The following is a 25,450-nucleotide window of genomic DNA, read 5'->3' as shown; positions in this document are numbered from 1 at the left end:
GTGTACATACATTACATTACTGATCCTGAGTTACTTCCTGTATTATACTCCAGAGCTGCACTCACTATTCTGCTGGTGCAGTCACTGTGTACGTACATTACATTACTGATCCTGAGTTACTTCCTGTATTATACTCCAGAGCTGCACTCACTATTCTGCTGGTGCAGTCACTGTGTCTATACATTACATTACTGATCCTGAGTTACCTCCTGTATTATACTCCAGAGCTGCACTCACTATTCTGCTGGTGCAGTCACTGTGTACAATCATTCAATTACTTATCCTGCATTGATAATTGGCAGGTGATTGATTATTGAGATGTACAAATCGTCCTCTTGATTTCTCCGCGCTCTCTTTGCAGGGTGGTGTGGATTATCCTGCGGCGGTGTGGATTATCCTGCGGTGGTGTGGATTATCCTGCGGCGGTGTAGTGGGGTGCCGGCCTATGCCAAGCTTAGGTGGGTGTCTCACGTCTCATCCACATAATGTCAGGACACAAGATGTCCTATCACACGTCCTCCGCCTGCCTAATTTCTGCCGTCCCTGACCGGCGCCATTGTGCGGAGATGAGAGGTGTTATTCCCTGCACCCTGTGATTGGTGATCAGTGCATATACACACAGTGCACACATACACAATACTCCCATATATTCACACAGAGGTACACATTACATACACATATGTATGTATATACAGTATATCACAAAAGTGAGTACACCTATCACATTTTTCTAAATTTTTCACTATATCTTTCAACCGACAACACTGAAGATCTGACCCTGTGATGCAATGTGCAGTGTCAGTGTGCAGCTTGTATACAATGTGCAGTGTCAGTGTGCAGTTTGTATAACAGGGTAGATTCGGTGCCTTCTAAATAACTCAACGCACAGCCATTAATGCCTAAACCAACTCTCTTGGGCCTGGAGGTCACTGGAGCTTCACAGGAGCTGCTGGATCTTCTTCCATCCTCCATGATGACATCCTGGAGCTGGTGGATGTTAGAGACCTTGTGCTCCTCCATCTTCTGTTTGAGGAGGCCCCACAGATCCTCCATAGGGCTTAGGTCTGGAGACGCTCGGCCAGTCCAGCACCTTTACACTCAGTTTCTGTAGTGAGGCAGTGGGGGGTCTTGGAGGTGTTTGGGGTCGTTATCATGGTGAAATATTAAGGAAGGGGATCCTGCTCTTCTACAGTATATCAGAGGACATGTTGGCATTCATGGCTCCCTCAATGATCTATAGTCCCTCACAGCCGGCAGCACTCATGCAGCCCACAAATCACAACCCTCTACCACCATGCCTGACTGTAGGGAGGCCATACTTGTCTTTGCCCTCCTCACCTGGCTGCCACCACACACACTGACACCATCTGTACCAAATAGGTTTATCTTAGTCTTATCAGACCACAGGACGGTTCCAGTTACCCATGCTCTTAGTCTGCTCCTCTTCAGCAAATTGCAGCTTACTTGTGTATTGTCATTTGAAGAGGCTTCCTTCTGGGACGACAGCCATTTAGACCAATGTGATGCAGTGTGTGGCGTATGGTCTGACCACTGGCAGGCGGACCCCCCAACCCTGTATCTTCTGCAGTGTGCGGCATATGGTCTGACCACTGACAGGTGGACTCCCCACCCCCGTAACCTGTGGAGTATGAGGCGTATTGTCTCAGCACTGACAGGCGGACCCCCAACCCTGTAACTTCTACAGTGTGCGGCATATGGTCTAAGCACTGACAGGCCGACCCCCAACCCTGTAACCTCTGCAGTGTGCGGCATATGGTATAAGCACTGACAGGCCGACCCCCCCACTCCTGTAACTTCTACAGTGTGCGGTGCATGGTCTGAGCACTGATAGGTGGATAACTTACACCCGTAACCATTGCAGGGTGCGGTGCATGGACTGAGCACTGATAGGTGGATAATTTACACCCGTAACCATTGCAGGGTGCGGTGCATGGACTGAGCACTGACAGGCAAACCACCACTGCTGTAACCTCTGCAGTATGAGGCATATGGTCTGAGCACTGACAGGCGGACCTCTCACCCCTGTAACCTCTGCAGTGTGCGGTGTATGTGTGGCGCCCTGGACAAGCCAGGACGTCACAAGCACTACACCAACACACCCCACACCCCCGGTCAGGCACACCAAAGTCAAACAAAAACCCTTGTTGCCTCCCTCCAGGGGCTGATGTTCACACCAGGGGGTGGGCCAGGCAGTTGGTCCCGCCCACCGAGGAGTTCACTGTCCTGAAGGCGGGAAAACCAGTTGGTTGAAGTTTCAGAATAGTTGGAGTGAGGAAGTAAAGTGGCAGTAGAGCAGTCTGAAGTTGGTCCGGGTGTGCGGCCCGGACAATACAGCAAGGTTGGCAGACGGTGGTGACCATCTGCAGGAGAGGCCTATCGGAGCCAGCCGTAAGGACCGTGGACGGGCGATGGCCCGGCGGTACCGGACCGGTTTGCAAAGAGAAGCCAGCACCAACCGGCAGGGCTTACGGACCCCGACAAGGCTAGGAGTCGCCGTTGAAATTGTCAAATCCGTTAGCGAAGGGAACCTCCGGGGTTTCCCAGCAGCCAAGTCCCGACAGAAGGCAACAGTCCAACCGAGAGAGGGAAACACAGTCACCGCCAAGGCTACAGTTCCCAAGGCCAGAGCCTGCGGGAAAAAGGGGCTCCTTCAGGAACCTTCAAGCTGGGGAGTGGGTTACCGGTGGGAACCCATTGGAACAGTTTACACTACACAGGTGCAGGGAAAGGCAGTCACCATCAACCTGCCGGGAGGAACAACACCGCAGCCGTCTGTGGGACCCGTCCATCCAGCCGTGTGTTTTACCGGAGACTTTGTGTACATCATTGGCTGAGTGAGCGCTGCCCCCGCGACCCTGCACCTCGCCAGGCCCCGTAACCCACCTGCCCATCCATCCCTACCCCTCACCGGGCCCCGGGACAACCAACCCCCCTACCCACGGAGGGGAGAAAACAACATCCAAGCTGCTCCCTGTCACCGCTCCCGGGATCCCCGTCCAGAGCAGCGGTGGTGTCACAACTTCACCACAACCGTGGGTGGCGTCACGGACAATAAACCCCCAAAACCAACCACCCCTTTCACTCACGGGTGAGTCCCCGCTCAAGTCCCCGGGATCCGGCCCACCGCTCAAGCCACCACCGAGCAGCAGCAGCCGGACTCGAGCAGTGGGAGAGCGCAGCGTCCCCTTCTCCGCCCGCGACATATGGTCTGAACATTGACAGGCGGACCCCCACCCCTGTAACCTCTGCAACATGCGGCATATGGTCTGAGCACTGACAGGCAGACCTTCCACCTCTGTAACACAGCTTCTGTGTTTGACCATGGCGATGGCCTGTTCTGAGTGAATCCTGTCTGGTTATACTGATGTATAGTCTTGGCCACCATGTTGCAGGTCAGTATTAGGGTGTTGGCAATCTTCTTATAGCCTCGGCCATCTTTATGTAGAGCAACAATTCTTTATTTTCAGATCCTCCAAAAATTCTTTGCCATAAGGAGCCATGTTGAGCTTCTAGTGACCAGTATGAGAGAGTGTGTGAGAGATAACACCAAATGTAACACACCGATCCCCAATCACACCTAAGACCTTGTAATGCTAATGATACTAGGGGGGGGAAATGATTAATTGGGCACAATGTGGGGTGTACTGACAATTGTTATATAAAGTAAAGGTTGACCACGGGGTGAACCTGTGTTACTGAAGAGCCATCACTTTTTGCACCACAACATACACATTACACAGCCTCTGCAGAATATGCGGAATAAAAATTGGCTGGAAAAATTTCTAAAAATGGGATGTTCCAGGCTTATCTGCCCAATTTCCTGAAACCCAACCCATAACCTCATGGAAAGTGAATTAATCGTAGGGATTCTTTTGTAGACACGTTCCATATCCTGGGAATAGGAGATAATTATTCATCAGGTTTGTCAATGCTATCGACTGTGTCATTACATACAGTGATTGCCCGAGGGTGTAGCTGTACTCGGAGAACACTTTGGGTCACAGTTGGATGCTCGTGTTAGAAGGGAACGTGATGTAACACAACAATGCCGTCGATGTCGGCCACAATGCCTCCTCTTCCATCAGCTCATCCTGTGTTTACAAGAGAATCATTTGAAATTTGAATTCTCCAGAAAATTTGGTTCAAATTTTCATAACGATTCAAATTGAAAGTTCTCCAAAGCCTCCAACTGGTCTGAAAAGAGGAGTGTGACAGTATCCTCGTTACCTTACACACTAATCTTCTTCTCTACTATAATTTTGCCACTATCTGTAAAATTTATTCAGTGTTTTGTCATGAAGTATAAGAGGATAACCAGGGACCGAGGCTCTTGGACTGGCCCTTATCCCAGAGGTACTTCTAATGGTGAAGAGGTCTGGACCGCTAACCTAGCCCTGATCCTGGCCAGCCCTGCTCTAATACCTCCTCTCTCCCACCCCAGGGGAAGCCCGGGATAGGAGTGGTGAAACCCACACAAATAGACAAACGAGTAAACCAAAACTCTAAGGCCAGCGTCACACGGGACAATCTATCGTGTGATCGCACGAGCGATCGTAGCCGCCACCGTCGTTTGTGCGTCACGGGCAATTAGTTGCCCGTGGCGCACAAAGTCGTTAACCCCCCCCCGTTGCACGTACTTACCTCCCGGACGACATCGCTGTGGGCGGCGAACTTCCTCTTCCTGAAGGGGGAGGGACGTTCGGCGTCACAGCGACGTCACACAGCAACCGGCCAATAGAAGCGGAGAGGCGGAGATGAGCGGGACGTAACATCCCGCCCATCTCCTTCCTTCCACATTGCCGGCGGGACGCAGGTAAGCTGCAGTTCATCGTTCCCGGGGTGTCACACGGAGCAATGTGTGCTGCCTCGGGAACGATGAACAACCGGATCACAGAAGGAAGACCGACATTATGAAATGAACGATGTGTCAACGAGCAACAATAAGGTGAGTATTTTTTCTCGTTCACAGTCGTTCGGAGGTGTCACGCGGTACGATATGTCAAACGATGTCGGATGTTTGTCACTAACGTCGTGACCCCGACGACATATCGCCCGATATATCGTATCGTGTGACGCCGGCATTACTCACAGCAATCAGACACAGAGGTATTAGACAATACGTGATCAGGAAGCAACAAAGAGCAGAAAGGGACTAAACAGACAATAAGAGAATTCCCACAACACACCAAACAGCACTCAGTAGTTTGCCAACAACTGGATCACAACAGCACATGGACTAGTATTGCTAAAGCTATAGCCGGCACAGGAAGTCAGTTTCCACCATCTTAAAAAGGCGGGTAGAAGCTGTGATAGGTTTCTCATAACTTGTGAGGCTAAAAGTAACGAGGTAATGAGAACACAGCTGGCCGACGCCCGAGCCTGCTAGTGTAACTCAGAAGCCCCAGAGAAACCACAGTGTGGAGTGTCAGAGTCTGTGGTGTGAACAGCGCCAGATATCACCATGACAATCGGCGACTTTTAAGCCAAATGCCGAGTGACAGTTTTAAGACGTATTCTCTTTATTTTTTTGGCTCAGCTGTCAACTGTTACGTCCTTTCACTTTCCAGATTAACCCCCAAAATGGCTGCACAAAGGGAATCATAAATTGTTCAAAATCGCCAGGTTCAGTGAGTTCTTAAAAATTCAACACAAACTCTATTTGCATCGAATCGTTTCGCTCATCCCTAGCCCCGACCTTTACTTGCTGACTTTGCTTTTGGCAGAATAGAGACAGGTCGGTCCATGACACAAATCCATTCAAGAAAGACCCAAAACGAAGAGGGAACGTCCATCATAGGGTTTCGAGTTTAGATAAATTCTTTTTGACCTATAATATCCTAGAATTTGTGGGGATCATTTTTGAAAAATCAGGACAAATAGAGGACTGTTGGCAAATATGGAATCAGTTACAGGGAACAGACAACCGCACATTTGTAGCTGCTCCTCTGCTAAATTTCCAAAAATATTTGCATCTTGATGATCACAAACCTATAGCACTGGGTAAAAAATGAGGGACGTACCATGGATACCCAGGTTCTGTTACACTGCCGGTAAGGGAAAACAATATATGGAAGGCTTACAGCACTATGGTTCCTCTATTCACTGCTGAGGTAGATTTTCTAATCCGTAGATTTATGTGGGCGATTTGGTGGTGCGGAGGAACAGGTCTTGAGGGATGACATTTGGATCAATGACTATAACAAGAGGAATAGGTAGCACCAAATGATGCTAAGCAAGATGTACAGGAACACACCGAGTCACAATGTTATAAAGATGTATATACAACCTAGTATCTTCCAGCAAGGTTGCAGTTAACCACTGGAATGGCAGAGGAGTAAATGCAGTCTGGCATCTTCCAGCAGGGCAAAAGTTAATAGAAGCGATGCATGCAAGCTGGGACGTGTAGAAAGGAAATGGTTAGTCGCAGAATAGTAATGACATATAGGCAAACTGGAGACTTGCTTGAAGAGCTGTTACCTTGATTGCAGAGGCTTGGTGTGATCAGCATCAAGAAGAGTTGTAAGAAGTTGGTAACTTGCTTAATGAGTAGTAGATTGGGACAACGCATAGTATACTGCACTAAGCTTGGAAATAATGCTGGTTATAGCATGGAAGACAAAAGAGATGATGTACTAGGGCTGATTCAAGTAAAGTAGAATCAATCTCCTGACAAACTTGAGTTGACTGAGGACAATGCATCCAAGCACCTGACCTATACCTGAGACAGCCTTAAAAGTCCTATGGTGATGATGTCTGAAGAAGTTCACTTCCTGAGAAAACTGGTGTGGTCTACTGTGCAAGAAGACAGCTATAGATAAGAGAGCAAGGCCGAGGTGGTGGAGCCGAGACATCTTTGTTGTCCACTGACAGATTTTTGCTGTCGTATTCACCATGATTGAGAAGCCACTTGTTGACTCATGATGAAGGCAAGAGATTGTGGTAGACATGTGTCCAAATCTAGACAGTCCCAAATGGAAACTCCTCCAGTTCTCGAGATTCCACAGCCTTGTCCAGCACCAAGGTAGTGTTCAATCTCTTGTTTCTTTAAGAAACCGGCCTCAGGAACATTTTCTCCTCTTTGACTCAGATTCTCTTAATCATTCACTAACATTTAAAAAGCAAATTGCCAATTTCCATAAGAGTCCTCCTGAGCCGAGCTGCGGGCATTGCACAATACCCGTCAGTAAGTCAGAACCGGCTGAGGTGTGTCAGATGGCAGAGTACCAAACACATGGGGAGAGCAGAGAGCAGGTCGGGCTGAAGAGCCGGTGTGTCCTATAAAAGAGGTGCAGCAGGAGCTCTCTGAGGAGCACACCATGGCGCTAAGATCAGACGTGAGACTGAATGATGGCCACAAGATGCCAGTGGTGGGATTTGGTACCTATGCTTCACGCGAGGTGAGAGTCTTCTATACATTGGCTGATAAATGAAGTAAGAAGGGGCTTTTGGGAAAACAGAGTGATGAACCTCATGGCTGCCGTGGTCAGTGTTGGTAGGACGCTCACATGTGAGATTCTGATTACTGCTCACTACCTGTATTTACAAGGTAGGCCTTTATTGGACACTGTTTACAAGGCACTCTCCTATTAGCACTGTTTATGTGGATATTTTGTGGAGCCCCGCAAACGCTGTGTCGGTGCATTACCTTCAGGGACTCCACGCAGCTGGATCTGGTCACAGGTAGGGAACCTTCTTTCTTGATTGTCGTGACGCCACTCTCAGTATTGCGGTCAGCGGGGACCGCCACTGCAGATTAAGGGATGCCTGGGGCTGATGGTGGGTGCAGTCAGTATATTAGCCCCCTGAGAGTGAGGCAAGCCCCAGGCCCCGGTGTATGTGTGTGGGACCACAGGTCGCAGAATGACTCAAACACAGTCCAAGAAGTCTTTCAACGTGTTTACTCACTGTTTGGAGGTCACGGTGAGATGCCCGGGCGACACTGTGATAACCAGGTTGAACCAGGAATTCCAGGAGGCCGTTCTGAGGGTAGCTGTCCACTCGCCTTCCTTGCACTCTTTCTGTTTTAGGAGGATCCTTTGCTTGAAGCGTGGTAGGACCCCTCCAGGGAAGCTGTTACCACCCTGCTCCCCTCTCTCTCTGGCTCGTCTGCCGGCAGCGTGGCCTTGGTGGGATGGCGTCTGGCCCTGTCCCCTTATGGGCCTGGTGATTGCTGCTTGGCTCAAGCTCTGTGTAGTCGTGGTGAGGGCATGAAGTACCCCCCTCCACCTGTAGGTTAAGCAGCTCTGGATGATCTGCTGCCTGTGCTGGGGATCTAGTTCCCCTTGTGTGCTCGGATACCGGGATCTCCGTACTCAGCCACCCCTCTCTCTGGATGGTTTTCAGGCCGACCCACGGTACTCCTTTCTCCCCCGCTTTCAGCTACTGCACTCCTCAGGACCTGTCTGACACGAGAGCTCCTCTGCTCCCTTCCACACACTTCAACTTCTTCCTCTCGACTCCCTTCTTTTTCTCTCTCTCTGCCCTGCTTCCTAGCAACCAGCCCCTGAACACACCCCTAGCTGGGAATTGAAAGTTAACCCCTTCTGGCTACCCAAGGGTCCCCTCTGGTGATGTGGGAGGCCTGATCACTATATGTTTGTGTGTGCGCCTCATCCTGGCCTTTGGAGATTACCTGGAAGCATTGCTCCCGCATGGGTGCAATACTCTGTGGTGCCTGACCAGGTCAGGGGCGCCACAATTTCTTGGGGGCTGGTGTCTGTTAAAGGGCTAATTGTCTGATAAAGTGCACATACTGCTTTACGCTTTATCGGGACACTCTGTTTTAAGGGTGCTCTGGCACTGCTAAAGGGGCAAACGCTGCTAAAGGGCCACACACTGCTAAAGGGCCACGCACTGCCAAAGGACCACACGCTGCTAAAGGGCCACACACTGCTAAAGGGGTGCACACTGCTAAAGGACCACATACTGCTAAAGAGGCACACATTCCTAAAGGGCCACACACTGCTAAGGAGCCACACACTGCTAAAGGCCCTACACTGGGCTGAAAAATGGCAAATGAGGTTTAACACAGATAAGTGTAAGGTTATGCACATGGGAAGGAGAAACAGATGCTACGATTACTTACTAAATGGGAAACCGCTGGGGAAATCAGACATGGAAAAAGACTTAGGCATCTTAGTGAATAAGAATCTAAATTGGAGTGCCCAGTGTCAGGCAGCAGCCGCCAAAGCAAATAGGGTGATGGGATGCATTAGAAGAGGTCTGGGGGCACGAGATGAAAACATCATTCTCCCTCTGTACAAATCACTCGTCAGACCACACTTGGAGTATTGTGTGCAATTTTGGGCGCCGGTGCTGAAGAAAGACATTACTGAACTTGAAAGGGTTCAGAGGCGGGCTACTAAAATAATAAATGGAATGGGTGCATTACAATACACGGAAAGGTTATCAAAATTAGGTCTATTTACTCTAGAAAAGAGAAGACTTAGGGGAGACCTAATAAATATGTACAAATATATCAGAGGGCCATATAGAGATCTCTCCCATCATCTGTTTGTACCAAGGACTATGACAAGAACAAGGGGGCATTCTTTTCGATTGGAGGAAAGAAAATTCCTACATCAGCATAGAAGAGGGTTCTTCACGGTAAGAGCAGTGAGGCTCTGGAACTCTCTTCCTGAGGAAGTGGTGATGGCCAACTCACTGAATGAATTTAAGAGAGGAATGGATGCATTTCTTGTTAGCAAAAGTATAGAAGGTTATAAATAGCATAATCTTACAGGTAGATAGAAGAGCGACCTAGATTATTAGAGGAATGGGTGGGGCTGCAATACCAAGACAGGTTATTAAACTTGGGGTTAGTTAGTTAGGAAAAACAAAGGCTTAGGGGGATCTAATCACAATGTATAAATATATGAGGGGACAGTACAGAGACCTTTCCAAAGATCTCTTTACACCTAGGCCTGCGACTGGAACACGGGGGCATCTGCTACGTCTTGAGGAAAGAATGTTTAATCATAATCACAGATGAGGATTCTTTACTGTACGAGCAGTGAGACTATGGAGCTCTCTGCCGCATGATGTTGTAATGAGTGATTCACTAGTAAAATTTAAGCAGAGCCTGAACGCATTTCTTGAAAAATATAATATTACCAGTTATGTATATTAGATTTTATGACAGGGTGTTGATCCAGGGAACTAGTCTGATTGCCGTATGTGGAGTCAGGAAGGAATTTTTTTCCCCATTGGAGCTTATTTGACACATTGGGGTTTTTTTGCCTTCCTCTGGATCAACATGTTAGGCTACGGGTTGAACTAGATAGACTTAGAGTCTCACTTCAACCTTAAAAACTATGAAACTATGAAACTATGAAACACTGCTAAAGGACCAGACACTACTAAAGGGTCACATACTGCTAAAAGGCCACACTCTGCTAAAGGGCCACACGCTGCTAAAGGGACACGCTGCTTAAGAGGCACACGCTGCTAAAGGGCCACACGCTGCTAAAGGGGCACACACTGCTAAATGGGCCACACACTGCTAAAGGGCCACACACTGCTAAAGGGGCACACACTGCTAAAGGGAGACGCTGCTAAAGGGCCACACGCTGCTAAAGGCCCTACACTGCTAAAGGACCAGACACTACTAAAGGGCCACATACTGCTACAGGGGCACACGCTGCTAAAGGGCCACACGCTGCTAAAGGGCCACACGCTGCTAAAAGGCCACACTCTGCTAAAGGGCCACATACTGCTAAACGGGCACACGCTGCTAAAGGGCCACACGCTGCTAAAAGGCCACACGCTGCTAAAAGGCCACACACTGCTAAAGAGCAACACACTGCTAAAGGGCCACACACTGCTAAAGAGCAACACGCTGCTAAAGGGCCACACTCTGCTAAAGGGCCACACTCTGCTAAAGGGCCACACACTGCTAAAGGGACACGCTGCTTAAGGGGCACATGCTGCTAAAGGGCCACATACTGCTACAGGGGCACACGCTGCTAAAGGGCCACACGCTGCTAAAGGGCCACACGCTGCTAAAAGGCCACACTCTGCTAAAGGGCCACATACTGCTAAACGGGCACACGCTGCTAAAGGGCCACACGCTGCTAAAAGGCCACACGCTGCTAAAAGGCCACACACTGCTAAAGAGCAACACGCTGCTAAAGGGCCACATGCTGCTAAAGGGCCACACACTGCTAAAGAGCAACACGCTGCTAAAGGGCCACACTCTGCTAAAGGGCCACATGCTGCTAAAGGGACACGCTGCTTAAAGGGCACATGCTGCTAAAGGGCCACATACTGCTAAAGGGGCACACGTTGCTAAAGGGCCACACACTACTAAAGGGCCACACACTGCTAAAGGGCCACACTCTGCTAAAGGGCCACACACTGCTAAAGGGCCACACTCTGCTAAAGGGGCACATTCTGCTAAAGGGCCACACACTGCTAAAGGGCCACACACTGCTAAAGGGGCACACACTGCTAAAGGGCCACACACTGCTAAAGGGCCACACACTGCTAAAGGGCCACACTCTGCTAAAGGGGCACATTCTGCTAAAGGGCCACACACTGCTAAAGGGCCACACACTGCTAAAGGGCCACACACTACTAAAGGGCCACACACTGCTAAAGGGCCACACACTGCTAAAGGGCCACACACTGCTAAAGGGCCACACTCTGCTAAAGGGGCACATTCTGCTAAAGGGCCACACACTGCTAAAGGGCCACACACTGCTAAAGGGGCACACACTGCTAAAGGGGCACATTCTGCTAAAGGGCCACACACTGCTAAAGGGCCACACTCTGCTAAAGGGCCACACTCTGCTAAAGGGCCACACACTGATAAAGGGGTACACATTGTTAAACGGGGCATTCTTAGAGGGACTATCTATTCTTCTATACTATTATGTGTCTCTTCACGGGTGTGCTTTTTTGGGATACTGTACTGCAATGCCCCGCACATAAGGTAAGTCCCATGGCTATATCAGGAGAACTATACTACATTTCTAATTGGAGGTATTTGCTAATAATATTATTATTATACCGTACTACATATTGGGATAGGATCTTGGAAATGGGAATACCCCTTAAGTAAATATAGGTGATAAGCAAATCTGCCAAAAGAGGATTTCTGAAATTCAATTTGCTCCCCTCCTGGTACTTGTCCCGCTCTGTCCGCTCTGGTTTCTCCTGAGTTTCCTTCACTCTGCGCCAGCATCTCCGGTATTAAAAGGCCTGGGATGACTCGTTGTGACATGACAACGTCAGGACGTCACCGCATCGTGCATCGTCCAAGGTACTGGCGAGACCTAGGGCTATGCACAATGTGATGTTCTCATGGGATACCATCATGACATGGGTCATCCGAGGCCTTTATGGCACAGGAGACGCTGGTGCAGCGTGAAGAAAGACACAGAAGAAACCAGGCCGTCAGAGCGGGACGAGGACCAGGAGGGGGGCAAATTGAATTTCAGAAGTCAAATCCAGAGAGATTGTAGTGTTGGATTTTCACCTAAGTACACATCCCCATACTATGCTAACCACTGAGCATGGTGATTCAGTGGTTAGCACAGCAGTCTTGCAGCGCTGGAGTCTTGGTTCATCAAAGACAACATCTGCAAGGAGTTTGTATGTTCTCCCTGTGTTTGCGTGGGTTTCCTCCAGTTTCCTCCCACACTCCAAAGACATTCTGATAGGTAAACTAAATTGTGAGCCCCAATGGGGACAGTGACGATCATGTCTGTAAAGCGCTGTGGAGTTAATAGCGCCATATAAGTGCGAAAAATAAATAATGCCAACATACAGTAGTCTAGTAATAAAACCACATAATAGCAAAGTAAATATTGCCATATGGTGTTCAAATAATGCCAACATACAGTGTCTTAATAATAATGTGATAAAACACCTAAGTAAATATCAACACAGTACTTGAATACTATAAACATATACAGTAGTATTTTAGCAAAAATGCCACATAATACCTTAGTAAATATCGCCTTACAGTGCTCAAATAATACCCATATACTGTACAGTGACTAACAGCTGCATATATAGAGCAGTCTAATTACAGTGTTATAAAGCATTTAAATAATACCGCTATCAGGTTTATATTATGACATGTAGTGGTCACAGTAAGCCTCAGGTGCCCTTATCCATGTGGTTCCTTCTGCAGCAGAGGTATGTAGCACACTTTGTGATCCGGTGGCACACCGCCGCGGCGCCCCAGAATGTACTGTACGTTTTGTTGCAAAGCGTTCTCAGAAACAAAAGTCAGAACATCTCAATGTGCAACAAGAACAACACTCCTCCATATCCTGCACTTTTCCGTAATCCTTATTAACAGTGCATCTCTTTTCATGGGTCAATCTTTTGTTTTTTGTTTGTTTTTTTTAAGGTTTTGAAAACTCAAGGGGAGGAAAGTGTGAAATTGGCCCTTGATGTTGGATACCGCCACATTGACTGTGCATCGATATACGGCAATGAGGTCGAAGTCGGCCGAGCGATAAGGGCTAAGATTGCAGATGGCACCGTGAAGAGAGAAGACGTCTTCTACACCAGCAAGGTGACGATACAATAGAGCAGCTATCGGGGAGATAGTCCAAGACAGAACCATGGTGTCACACTCCACACCGGTATATCTGATTCGAGCCAGTGAGAGTTGACCCACTGGACCACTGGGGACCCGGGTTCACCCTGAGGGGCTTGACTAGGCTCCTACCGGTAACTCACCAGAGCCTTTGATGGTGAGGATGGGCTTGGGTGTCACGCCTAGGGCAGAGTCCAGAGCTATGGCAGCTGAGTGGAGCCGGATGTCAGCAGGACAGGAATGGAGCCACAGACAGGACGAGTACTAGGACTCAGGTAGGAGAGACTAAGGAACACAGGCACCGGACTCAGGCAGGACACATGCTAGTGCCAGGACTCAGGAGAAAATACAGGCTGGTATAGGGACGCAGGAACGGACCTCAGGACAGAACATAGTCTGGACGGGTCCAGGAACACACAGCATGATACAGGAACACAGGCAGGACGGGATCAGGATCACAGGCAGGTAAGGTAAAGGAGCACAGGCTGGATGGGTGCAGGAACACAGCGGGCACAGAACTGATTATAGGCAGGACTTGTGCTGGATACAGGCAGACCAGAGCAACAGGCTGTACCAACACAACGGACTAGCCTAGGAACCTAATGAGTTGCTCCGGTGCTTCCCAACAGAGGAGGAAGCCTTAAATGCCTGTTACCTTCCAGCGATAGGCTGGGGACATTTTTTCAAGGAATGTGCGCTGCCCTTAATGGATGGGGAGTTCATGCGTGCACCCTCGTCTACTAACCAGGAAAACACATGCGCGTTCACAGGCCCTGGGGTCTAGGGACATCGGCATAAGCCGGGGCTGAAACACAGGCCGCTATGGAGCAAAGCCGGGGATCGCACCACACGTGGGCAGAAATGCAGCAGAGCAGGGGGCCGAGACGCATGTGGGCGGCCGTGCAGGAGAATAGGAGACTAAGATGCACGAGAGCAGCCATGCAGGAGAGTAGGAGACCGTGCCACACAAGCATGCCTGCAAGGACTAGCGGTCAGCCAAGGAGGTATCGGCATCGGTATCCTTGCCGGGTGGGGGGAGAGAAAAGTGCAGGGTGATCGGCGCAGACAAGCTCCAGAACGCTGTCATTAGGGATGGGGACACTGGCGTTACTCATGCTTTTCCAACTGTAGATTACAGTAGAGTACAGATTGATGAAACCATAATATGTGACTTTTCTAGCTGTGGCTGACTGACCAAAGTCCGGAGAGGGTGATTCCTGCCCTTAAGAAATCCCTGAGAGATCTAGAGCTGGACTACGTGGACCTGTTCCTCATTCACAACCCTATGGAACTCAAGGTGGGCAAGTCTGAAAAAACAATATGGTTTTATACCAGATTTATGTGTTGTGGTTGTGTTACACCCTTTCGTTCTTAAACACCACTTTTGCTCCTTTTCTACCTAATCCCTGAATCAATCGCATCTTCTAGATGGAAACACATCCATGAAAGTATATTTTTTAGACTTTTTAGATGTGGCAGGTAGATGACGACCCCGTGGCTGATTAACTTGCTGCTTTGTGCTTTAGACTGTGCTGGGATTTTCTGCTAAGATAGAGGCAGAAAGAGCTGAATGACTCCCAGTCTAGTAAGAGCATGGCTCAAATAATTAGACCTAAAACGTAAACATCTAATTTGCATCAAATTTGTATGAATTTGATGAACCCGGCAAAGTTACAAAATTTCCCATTTGCTTCGCACAAATCATTTATGTTACACATTGCAGAATATTATAGCAGCCAGAAAAATCTCTCATGATGGCAAATTCCCCATAAGGCCTTGCAGCTTTCACATCATGTGGTATAGCATAGCCAATCACAAGGCACCATCATAGCCAATATAAAAGCAAAAGCAGGAAATGCAGCAGCCAATTTGTGGTGAATCTGGATAGTGAGAAAACGTCACAGTTTAGCTATAGAACAGAAACCATTGAAGAAAATGGACAGGTACAGGTGGTCCAGCATGAAAAAATGATACTCACCAAATCCTCACCTATCCTGCCATGCAGCGTCGCTCCGGTTTGGTCAACTCCTCCTCACCGGTCATCGATGCAACCTCTGGTGTAGACTAAACTGTGCAACATTATAGCGCCACGTAAGCTTTGATACCAGGAGGTGCTGGACGTGCCTTTAACACTAGAAGTCCCAGAGAGGGGTCATTTGACATTTCTACCATTGGAACCCTATGGAGCTCGAAATTCCTGGGACTTCTAGTGTTAAAGCAACCGTATTGGTGACAGTACAGATGTAGACTACCAAATCAGAGTGGTGGGCCATGAAAGAACAGGCGAAGGTCGGGAGGCCCTCTATAACCCAGCAAAATAATGGTTGATTGAGTAATTTTTGACAATTTTATTTACAAATTTCCTCCATATTAAATATGTTTTTTTCCAATCAATTGAAAAGCCAGGTGACGATCGATACCCGACAGATGAAAATGGAAAAGTGATCTATCACAACACAGACATCCGGGACACGTGGAAGGTAGAACGTTGGTTGATCAAAACTTTAATGTTATCTTCTCTTAGCATTAAGAAAATTAATACATTAAAATTTCCCCAAATCTTTGAAAATAAGTGAAAGTGTCAACCTATAGTGTGTCAGCAGTGTGCCTGTAGACCTGTAGGTGAAGCTCAGCGTATAGAGTTGAAAGGAACTGGATATCTTCGTAAATACTCAGTGGGTCCAAAAGTCTGATTCACTTTCTCTAATGGAACACTTAAAGAGTTTGTCCACTAAATTTATATTGATGGCCTATCCTTAATGTCTGATTGGCTGGGGTCCAGCATACACACCCACATCGATCAGCTGTCCCAGGTGCTGGCGGCAGCAGCCAGCCGGAAATACTCAGTTCCGGAGCTGCTGTCACTCTAGGTATGGGGAAGTACCTAGCAGAAGGAAAGGGAAACCCTATGTCTAGGGAAGGGGGAGATGGTGACCCCCCCTGACCAAGCCTCCCGCTGGTCCCTGGGTTATCTCACCACCCTAGATAGGTTCCACACCTATGAGCCGAACTGGATACCTGGCCCTAGGTTGACCCTTATCTGGTCCGTAAGTAGGGAGCAGATGGGATGAGCTCTTCATCAATCCAACTAGGCACTAAAGGTGGCTTTACACACTGCAACATCGCAAACGACATCGCTGTAACATCACCGGTTTTGTGACGTAATAGCGACCTCCCCAGCGACATTGCAGTGTGTGAAACACATCAGCGACCTGGCCCCCGCTGTGAAGTTGCTAATCGCTACAAATCGTTCAGGACCATTCTTTGGTCCTTTGTTTCCCGCTGTGCAGCATGATCGCTAGAAAGTCTCAGTGTGTAAAGGGGACTTTACAGCGACTTTGTTAGCGACTTCCCTTTCAAAAAGCTGCTTTACAACGTCCCCAATGACTAGCTAGGTTGTTCTGCAGGTCCGGATCGCTGTTGCGTCGTTGGCCAGGTTTGCCTGTTTGACAGCTCACCAGCGACTCACCAGAGACTTTGTAGCGATCCCGGCCAGGTTGGGATCGCTGGTGGGATTGCTGAAAGTCTCAGTGTGTAAAGGGGCCTTAAAGGACACACAGGGATAACAAACAAGGTAAACCAACAAACAACATATCTCCAGTGGACTCATGGAGAGAAACTGCAACAACCACCAAGATTCTCCAGATGTATGCAAGCTGACTGCTTGCACTCAATAATTTATAAAGGCATATGAAGTATCACCAGCACCAAATAATTGGAAGTGAAGGTGTATAAAGACAAGGGAAGTATTGATGAACAGCAGCTGACAGGCTGAGGAACTCTGCAGAGTCCTAAAGCAAAAGGGAGGAAAACCAAGCAGGAATGATAGAAGGTCAGGGAACAGCTTGTGTAGCCAAGCGCTGTGACCTTCTATAGCCGGACACCATAGGACTTTCTGTCACCCGTGACAGCGGCCATGTCTTCTGATGGACTCAAAAGTCTTATGGATCCAAATGGCCCCTCCCCTCTGTATGAAAAGACCAACTTCATAAAGGATTTTGTCGCACACATTTTGAACAGAACAGACTGTCAAGGCAGCATTAGACTCTGTTAAGATTGCAGATTCTGACACTCTGCCCAATAGTTTCCCTGATGTCTGGGATCAACACAGGCAGACTCAGGCATCAAACTGCTGTGTGCTGATTTATAGGCAGGCTAGCAAGAGTTAATTAATGCTAGACTGCTTGCTCCTTTAATCGCATGTTGTGCTGAGACCTATCACATCTGCTCCCCTCCTATTTATGCTGGTGGTAGCCTTCTACCCATGCCAGCTATAGTTTATTCCATGTTGGTCTGTGAGGTGTGGTGTCACAGACTCTGTGGTGAAAGTTGTGCTTTAGTTGTGCCAACTGCTTGAAGTGATTGGGAAGTTAACGCTTGTTGTGTTGTACCTTCTTCCTGCTCTTCTTTTTCTCCTGAATCTCTTATTGTCTTTACCTTTGTGTGTGCATACTGTGGGACAGAGTTATGGTTTTCCCTTGTCTGTCTTTATCTGTGGTTTCAACAGATTTCTCTCTCGTCCCTCCCTGGGTGGAAGGGGAATCAGATCAGGACTGGTCAGGGCCAGGAAGGAAACAGAGGCCTTTCTGCCATCAGGAGTATCCCTGAGGTTTGAGATAGCATAGGGCCCCCTAGCTTGAGGAATAGCTTAGGAGCCCCTGATTCCCCGCTATCCCAAAGTCATTGTGATACATTTTTGAAAGAACTTGTTACAAATTTTTCATTCTTCTCTTTTGGACATTGGCACATCAGATCTTTGACCAAGAGATTCCAGACCTTTGACCAACTTTTTAGCAATAAATTTTGATTAGTGCTGGGTTGTTAGAAATTTTGAACCATTAAGTTCCCAATTAATTTAGAAGTATGTTGTGCATCTACGACTTATAGGCAATGGAGGAGTGCAAAGAAACCGGGCTGGCCAAATCAATTGGGGTTTCGAGCTTCAACCGGCGGCAGCTAGAACTAATCCTGAACATGGAAGGACTGAAATACAAACCAGTCTGTAACCAGGTAGTCCATGTTAATGACCCATAAAATGAATGCCCCCCTCCTGCCATCCTTGGCCATTTTTCTTAAAAAAGTAACATTTTTAGGCAATCTTCCATTTCTCTAAACTTTTTTGTTTGTTTTTTCTTAAGGTGGAATGTCACATCTACCTCAATCAAAGTAAATTGTTGGGGTTCTGCAAGTCTCATGATATCATTTTGGTGGCTTTTGGTGTTTTGGGATCCAGTCGAGATGCCAGTTGGTAAATGAAAGCAATACTATAGGTGGAAAATGTATTCTGTTGGGATTGCAGAGAATATAGAACTATCTACAACATCCTAAACATATGGAGATGTCACCTCTAATCCAAGTCTTCTCCATCAGGATAGATCAGGACAGTCCCTATGTCCTTGAAGATCCAGTCTTGATTGAAGTTTCTAAAAAATATGGACGAACCCCAGCTCAGGTGGCAATGAGGCATCTTCTACAACGAGGCATTGTGGTGCTGGCTAAAAGTTTCACACCAGAAAGGATCAAGAACAACTTGCAGGTATGAGTATTTTTTTTTTAGAAACTTCGCTCCCTTTTATTTCAAAGAATAATGTTCCAAAAGTTTCAAATATTTTATCAACAGGTTTCGACACTTTCTTTGTGGTGGTCCTCATGTCTTAAGTGCTTTAATATTCTAGTCAGTCATTTTTCATGGTCACCTACAGATCGCATGCTTAGCGGTTATCCCAAATGATAGTCATTCCGGCGGCCAAAGGCTTCCAAAGATTCAATTTTGCAAAACAAAAATTTGATAACACATTTACAATACTTCTTCGTGGAGTCCACAAAAATTGATCAGCATGGGGTTTTTTTAACAAGGGACTGAGATAAGTGGCCTTCAGAAGCCTCCGCTGTTCGTTACCTATTTGGCAGTAAAATTTTGGAGTTTTCCTGTCCCCGTGAACATGGCGTCAGGGATCTCAAATATCTTCTTGAATGGTCACCTTAAAAAACCTTCCCTTGTAAATCGGAATAGTGTTTTAGTCACTTGTGAAATTGTGGAAAACTTTGTAAATTTTTGCATCTTACACTTTACAATGTCTCCTGTTTTTTCTTAAATTTTATTTTACAGGTTTTTGACTTTCAGTTAAGTGATGAAGATATGGACACGCTGAATAAACTTGATAGAAATCTGCGTTATACAAACGGAAGCCGGTAAGTTTATTTTTCATTTAGGCTGGTAACTTTTACCGTAGCAAGTATCTATGTCTTGAGTACCGTATTTTTCGGATGCACCGGATTATAAGACACACCTCATATTCAGAGCAATAGAGGGTGAAAAAAAAGGGGTCCATCTTATAAACCGATGGTGTCCTACTGGAAGGGGTGGTAGAGGTGGTGGAGTGGGGTCACAGGAGGCAGGGGTGATGGGTGCTCTGATGCTGTCCCAGAAATTGTCGGCTGCGCTGGTGGTGGGGCTGCTCTGCTGAGGCTCGGACTGCGGCAGCGGTTGCGGGCAGTGAGGACTTCAAAGAAATGGTGCCCGGAGTTAGTGCTTGCGCAGATTGAGCTCTCGGCTCAATAGCAAACACAGATCTCATCTGCACAAGCGCCACCCCCGGGCGCCATTTTCCTTAAGTCTGCTTTTGGGAGATCAGTGGGCCGGAGGCGGCGCATGCGCAGATGAGATCTTAAATTGAGAGCTTCATCTGTGCACTCACCGACTCTGGGCACCATTATTTGAAGTCCTTCCCGCCTGCCCCGCCGCACCAGCCCAATTGCCGCAGCCCCAGCACCAGCCACCACAGACCCCGCACAGCCACCGCAGACCCCGCACAGCCGCTGCAGACCCCGCCAATTGTCTGAGACCCCACACAGTCGTCGCAGACCTCGCACAGCCACTGCAGACCCCACACAGCTGCCACAACACTAGCACCAGTTGCCGCAGACCCCACACAGCCACTGCAGCACCAGTCGCTGCAGACCCCACACAGCCACCGCAGCAGTGCAGCACCAGTCTAGCCTCCACAGCTCCTGCAGAGCCATTGCAGCACTAACCCAGCCTCTGCAGCCCCTGCACAGCTGCCGCAGCACCACACCAACCCAGCCACCACAACCCCTGCACAACTGCCACAGCATTCCCCCGGTCTCTCTTCTCCCCCCCTCTGCACCACCCCCGGTAAGCTACATTCAGATTATAAGACGCACCCCCACCTTTAGTCCTGGAAAACCCCTAAAGGTCTTCACAATAGTGCCCAATCCCCAGCAGTCACAGCAGAGTTCCCCTTTGTTTAGTAATCACAACAGTCATTTGCTCAACTTTCATAATTTGGGCTATGTCTTCTTTACTGGAGCCACCAACCTGTAGACCGATCTGTTGTAGTTTTCTTGACCTCAACGCTTGAGCTATCAATTAGATATTTGAGATATTTCTTTTTATTAATGAGTTATTATTATCAATCATGATTGTGAATATTTTGTGTTTTTTCCCATAGTTGGCTCGACCATCCAAAATGTCCCTATGATGATGAATATTGAAATGAAAACCTTATTCAAAGATTCAGGTCTCTTGGGCAGGAGATACCAGTTTGTATATTCTAACTAGACCAAGGACCAAGCGAGATTCAAACAAACATCAATATTGTTGAATGGACATGTACCAGCGATTTGACTACTGCTACTACTAGACTTCACGAGTAAAGGTCCAAATGTGACCTCCACAATCCGTTTAACCTTCATAAATGACTGGACATGACAAAAAAACGGAGATCCTGCTAAATTGGATTACTGACTTCAATATACGTCCTTACAAAGTAGAACCATTGGGTTCACGATTGCTCAATGAACCGTCCATCAAAATACCAACCTCGGAGCTGCCTCTCTTTGATAACTTTGGGTCAATGTGGAACACCATGATATTTTGTGTCAGCCTTCATTCACTTGTTTGATGAATTCTCTTCTTTTATCCAAGACCTTTTTGGGGCTTTGGATGAACCAACAAGGCTTGATGACGGGCATAAGGTTAGGAGACAGTCAGGAAGCCAGTGTTGCCTTTTTGATTATTTTAGTCAAGGTTTAGCTTTTGTTCTTTAAGCAGTCATTAGTTAAAACTGCATGTTTTCAAATTTGATAAAGGGTGACCTTAATTTTGATGTATGAGGTCCAATAAGGCAGATTTACCACTGTATCATAAAAAAGTGCTTGTATAATAAAGGTTGAGTATGGCTTCACCAATTATAATCTTCATACATGGAAATCGCCTGGTGATACTGTTACTGGCCCTACTAGACTTCTAAAGTAATGATCCAAGTGTGATCTTTACAATCCAGAGGAATCTCAAAAATTGTGCGATATAACATAAGTTGAAAAAGCTCCTGTTAAATTGGGCCATTGACCTCAACATACGTCCTTACAGAGTAGAGTCGTTGGGTTCATGATCCCTCAAGAAACCATCCATTACAATGCCTATCTCGAGCCAAAAACTTGTGGGAGCAATGATTGCAAATAGTGTGAGTTGCCTTGGATTGATCATTTTTGGTCAATACGGCCATCGGAATAAATTGTGTTACACCTCCTTCTCTTGTTAGAAAAAAATCTTGAGGTTTCCTGTGGACCAACATGACTCGATGAGAGGCATGGCATGCTTTTTGAAGGTTAGGAGACTACCAGAAGAGCCAGTGTTGCCTTGTTGACCATTTTGAAGGTTAGGAGACCACCAGGAGAGCCAGTGTTGCCTTGTTGATCATTTTGAAGGTTAGGAGACTACCAGAAGAGCCAGTGTTGCCTTGTTGATCATTTTGAAGGTTAGGAGACCACCAGGAGAGCCAGTGTTGCCTTGTTGATCGTTTTGAAGGTTAGGAGACCATCAGAAGAGCCACTGTTTCCTTGTTGATCATTTTTAGTTAAGGTTTGAAGCCTAGTTGTTGCCAAAGCTCAGGTGAAGAGTGAAGACGATAGTTGGAGCAGGAGATTTAGGAGAATCGGCGGGGAGCTGCAGAGAAGTGAGGAGTGGGGTGAGTGGGATATTTTATTGTTTTTTATTCCCACAAAAATGGCTGCCGACTGGCCACTATAATCCACAAATTTGAGGAAATTGTGAAAAAATTGGATCAATATAGAATGGATTCGCTCATTCCTAGTACACACCTATTTCCTAGGGCATTTATAAATTTAGGGGTCCCGATAACAACACGGCACGCGACAGTAGGCAGAAGAGGGAACATCGACACCAGTATCTGAAGATTTAGGTCTGGAATGTCAAGTTGTTCAAGTGGTTTTATCTCAGCATAAAAGTAAAATTTTATAAAAGTAGGTCAACTTTAAGAGTTAATAAACAGTGTCTGCAATATTGTACTTTGGGGTGGGGGAAGGGATGAAATGCAGATACCAGTGAAAGACTCCATGGCGTGAGGACAGAGACCTCATTGTGGGGATGGATGGAGCACAATACTAGCTCTGTGATTACGAAGGCACCTTGTGGACAAGCGTAAAATCCGGATATACAGCCTGTACATAGATGTAAATATAAAACAGCAGTTTTCTGACTTTTTTAATCAATCAGGAGCTGCTTTAATTTTAATACAATGTATTAGAGGCTATAAAGAAAAGTGGGAGGAGAGCAGGAACTGTTAAACCATAGAGGAAAGGAACCATAAAGTCCGGGTGACTCTGTAAGTGGACTCGGCACTCGTGATGTAGAAATGTAAAAAAAAAAATTATATATCCAATTCTACAAGAATGGATTAAGCCAAATATATCTGCTCAAATGTGACTTACTATCTTAAAAACCCAGTACGGATGACCAACGCTAGTGGCCACGTCGGTACTCTACGGCAGCCGGAACGGAGCATTGAGAACCTCCTACTATCTGTAGGTATGGTTGATGCCATCTTTGATTAGTAGGCCCCAACGATGTCTTGACTCAAGTCTCGCCTCAATGTTATGCCGTCACAAGTCCTATGGATCATAAGAGGAACGGAAGATGCCGACCGGTAGTAGAACGTTAGTAGGGTTCTGTTCTGGTTTGGAAGCCAAGGAGTATCGGTGTGGCCACTAGTCTATACCTCTGCAAATTATTTTGCTATTTTGCTCATATCTAGTACAGACCCATCCCTATGTTATAGTTACTTCTTAATATAAATGCAGCGGGTGTTTTGCATCGTCTCCTGATCACCACCTTGGTTTGGGATTTTAGTTGTATTTTATGTGTTTGTTAGGTTGTGTTGGATTTCGGATGAATAAAGTTACATGACTATTTCTCTGGAGGCTTTGTGTCTTATATTTTTGTAGAATCCTTGCATGAAAAATGTATCAACAATTTTTAATTCTTATCATGTGGAACACACAGACTCTTTATGTACTCATGACACGGCAGGTGGGGGGAGGATGGAACCGAATAAAAAGTTTGTAACCCACCAAGGACACTTACATCTCGGACAGAAGATACAAGAGCAATGGATCTTTGTGCGCAGTCCACCATTATCATGAATGATGGACACAAAATTCCCGTAATTGGATTTGGTACCTACGCCCCAGAAAAAGTGAGCACAAAAATATAATCCTTAATATCTGACTATTATTTTAGTAACATTGCACTTTTAATAAATTTATAATTAATTAATATCAGCATAATTATTATTATGTAATATTGGAATTTTAAATAATAATTAAAATATTATTATTATTATAACATTGCACTTTTAATTGATTTATAAGAACAATATTATTATTGTTATTATTCTTATTATTATCATTATTATTATTATTTATTACCACTGCTATTATTATTATTATTATTATATTGCACTTTTAATTAATAAAACTTATATTATTATTATTATTATTATTATTATTATTATTATTATTATTATTATTATTATTTTAGTAATATTGCTATTTAAAATAATGATAATAATAATAATAATAATAATAATAATAATAATAATAATAATGTTATTATCATTATTATTATTTTAGTAAAATTTAACTTTTAAATAATTAATAATAACTATATTATTATTATTTATTACCACTGCTATTATTATTATATTGCACTTTTAATTAATAAAACCTATATTATTATTTATTATTATTATTATTATTATTATTATTGTTTTAGTAATATTGCTATTTAAAATAATAATAATAATAATAATAATAATAATAATAATAATAATAATAATAATAATAATAATAATAATAATAATAATAATGTTATTATCATTATTATTATTTTATTAAAATTGAACTTTTAATTAATTAATAACAACTATATTATTATTATTATTATTATTATTATTATTATTATTATTATTATTATTATTATTATTATTTTAGTAATATTTGAATGTTAATTAATAAGAACAATGTTGTTGTTATTATTTAGAATTTTTGTTATTATTATGTTTTTTAGTAATATTTCACTTTTAATTAAATAATAACAATAATAAATATAATATTATTGTTGTTGTTATTATTATTATTATTATTATCAGAATTGTATTATCATTAGTATTATTTATTTTAGTTTTTATATATTTTGTATTTTAGTAATATTAAACTTGTAATTAATTTAAAGGGGGATACCTGTCTCAGACATTTATGAAAAATTCACATGATATAAAATTAAAGTTATCTTTGCAAATACTACTACTACTACTACTACTACTAATAATAATAATAATAATAATAATAATAATCATTTTTCTTTTAAAATTGTGTTTTAATTTTTTCAAAAATTACAGCTAAATCAAAGTCTAATTGAATTTCAAAAAGTCCACAAAACATAAATGGTCATTTTATTTTTAAACAATTTTTCAGTACAGTACATACTTAAAAAAAAAAAAAAAAGTCTAGTGTTGATTTTAATTTAAAAGTAATAATAGCAAAATCTTTGTCCCA

At 45.2% G+C, this 25,450-nt stretch overlaps 2 protein-coding genes across 2 annotated transcripts in view; both read left to right on the top strand.

Moving 5' to 3' along the window:
• Window positions 1-7,253: 7,253 nt before the first annotated feature.
• Window positions 7,254-23,806, top strand: LOC142302675 (estradiol 17 beta-dehydrogenase 5-like). The gene is made up of 9 exons (XM_075343776.1): window positions 7,254-7,418; window positions 13,382-13,549; window positions 14,754-14,870; window positions 15,976-16,053; window positions 18,461-18,583; window positions 18,712-18,821; window positions 18,944-19,109; window positions 19,683-19,765; window positions 21,046-23,806. The coding sequence occupies exons 1-9, from the start codon at window positions 7,338-7,340 to the stop codon at window positions 21,086-21,088; spliced, it is 969 nt and encodes a 322-aa protein (XP_075199891.1). The 5' UTR covers window positions 7,254-7,337; the 3' UTR covers window positions 21,089-23,806.
• A 90-nt stretch (window positions 23,807-23,896) lies between these two features.
• LOC142302673 (prostaglandin-E(2) 9-reductase-like) overlaps window positions 23,897-25,450 on the top strand; it is an 18,373-nt gene continuing 16,819 nt past the window's right edge. Inside the window, exon 1 of the mRNA XM_075343772.1 lies at window positions 23,897-24,090. Coding sequence (XP_075199887.1) covers window positions 24,004-24,090 — 87 coding nt within the window. The 5' untranslated portion in view covers window positions 23,897-24,003. The remainder of the gene's footprint in view (window positions 24,091-25,450) is intronic.

Source organism: Anomaloglossus baeobatrachus, chromosome 4 (genome assembly GCF_048569485.1).
Source record: "Anomaloglossus baeobatrachus isolate aAnoBae1 chromosome 4, aAnoBae1.hap1, whole genome shotgun sequence".
NCBI classification, from domain to species: domain Eukaryota; kingdom Metazoa; phylum Chordata; class Amphibia; order Anura; family Aromobatidae; genus Anomaloglossus; species Anomaloglossus baeobatrachus.
This window is presented reverse-complemented; position numbering and strand designations above follow the sequence as displayed.

Coding starts and splice junctions, on each gene's coding strand:
- LOC142302675 (XM_075343776.1), top strand. CDS start 7,338: ATGGCGCTAAGATCAGACGTGAGACTGAATGATGGCCACAAGATGCCA. Junction 18,584..18,711: donor ACAAACCAGTCTGTAACCAG/GTAGTCCATGTT, acceptor TTTTTTCTTAAG/GTGGAATGTCACATCTACCT. Junction 19,110..19,682: donor GGATCAAGAACAACTTGCAG/GTATGAGTATTT, acceptor TTTATTTTACAG/GTTTTTGACTTTCAGTTAAG.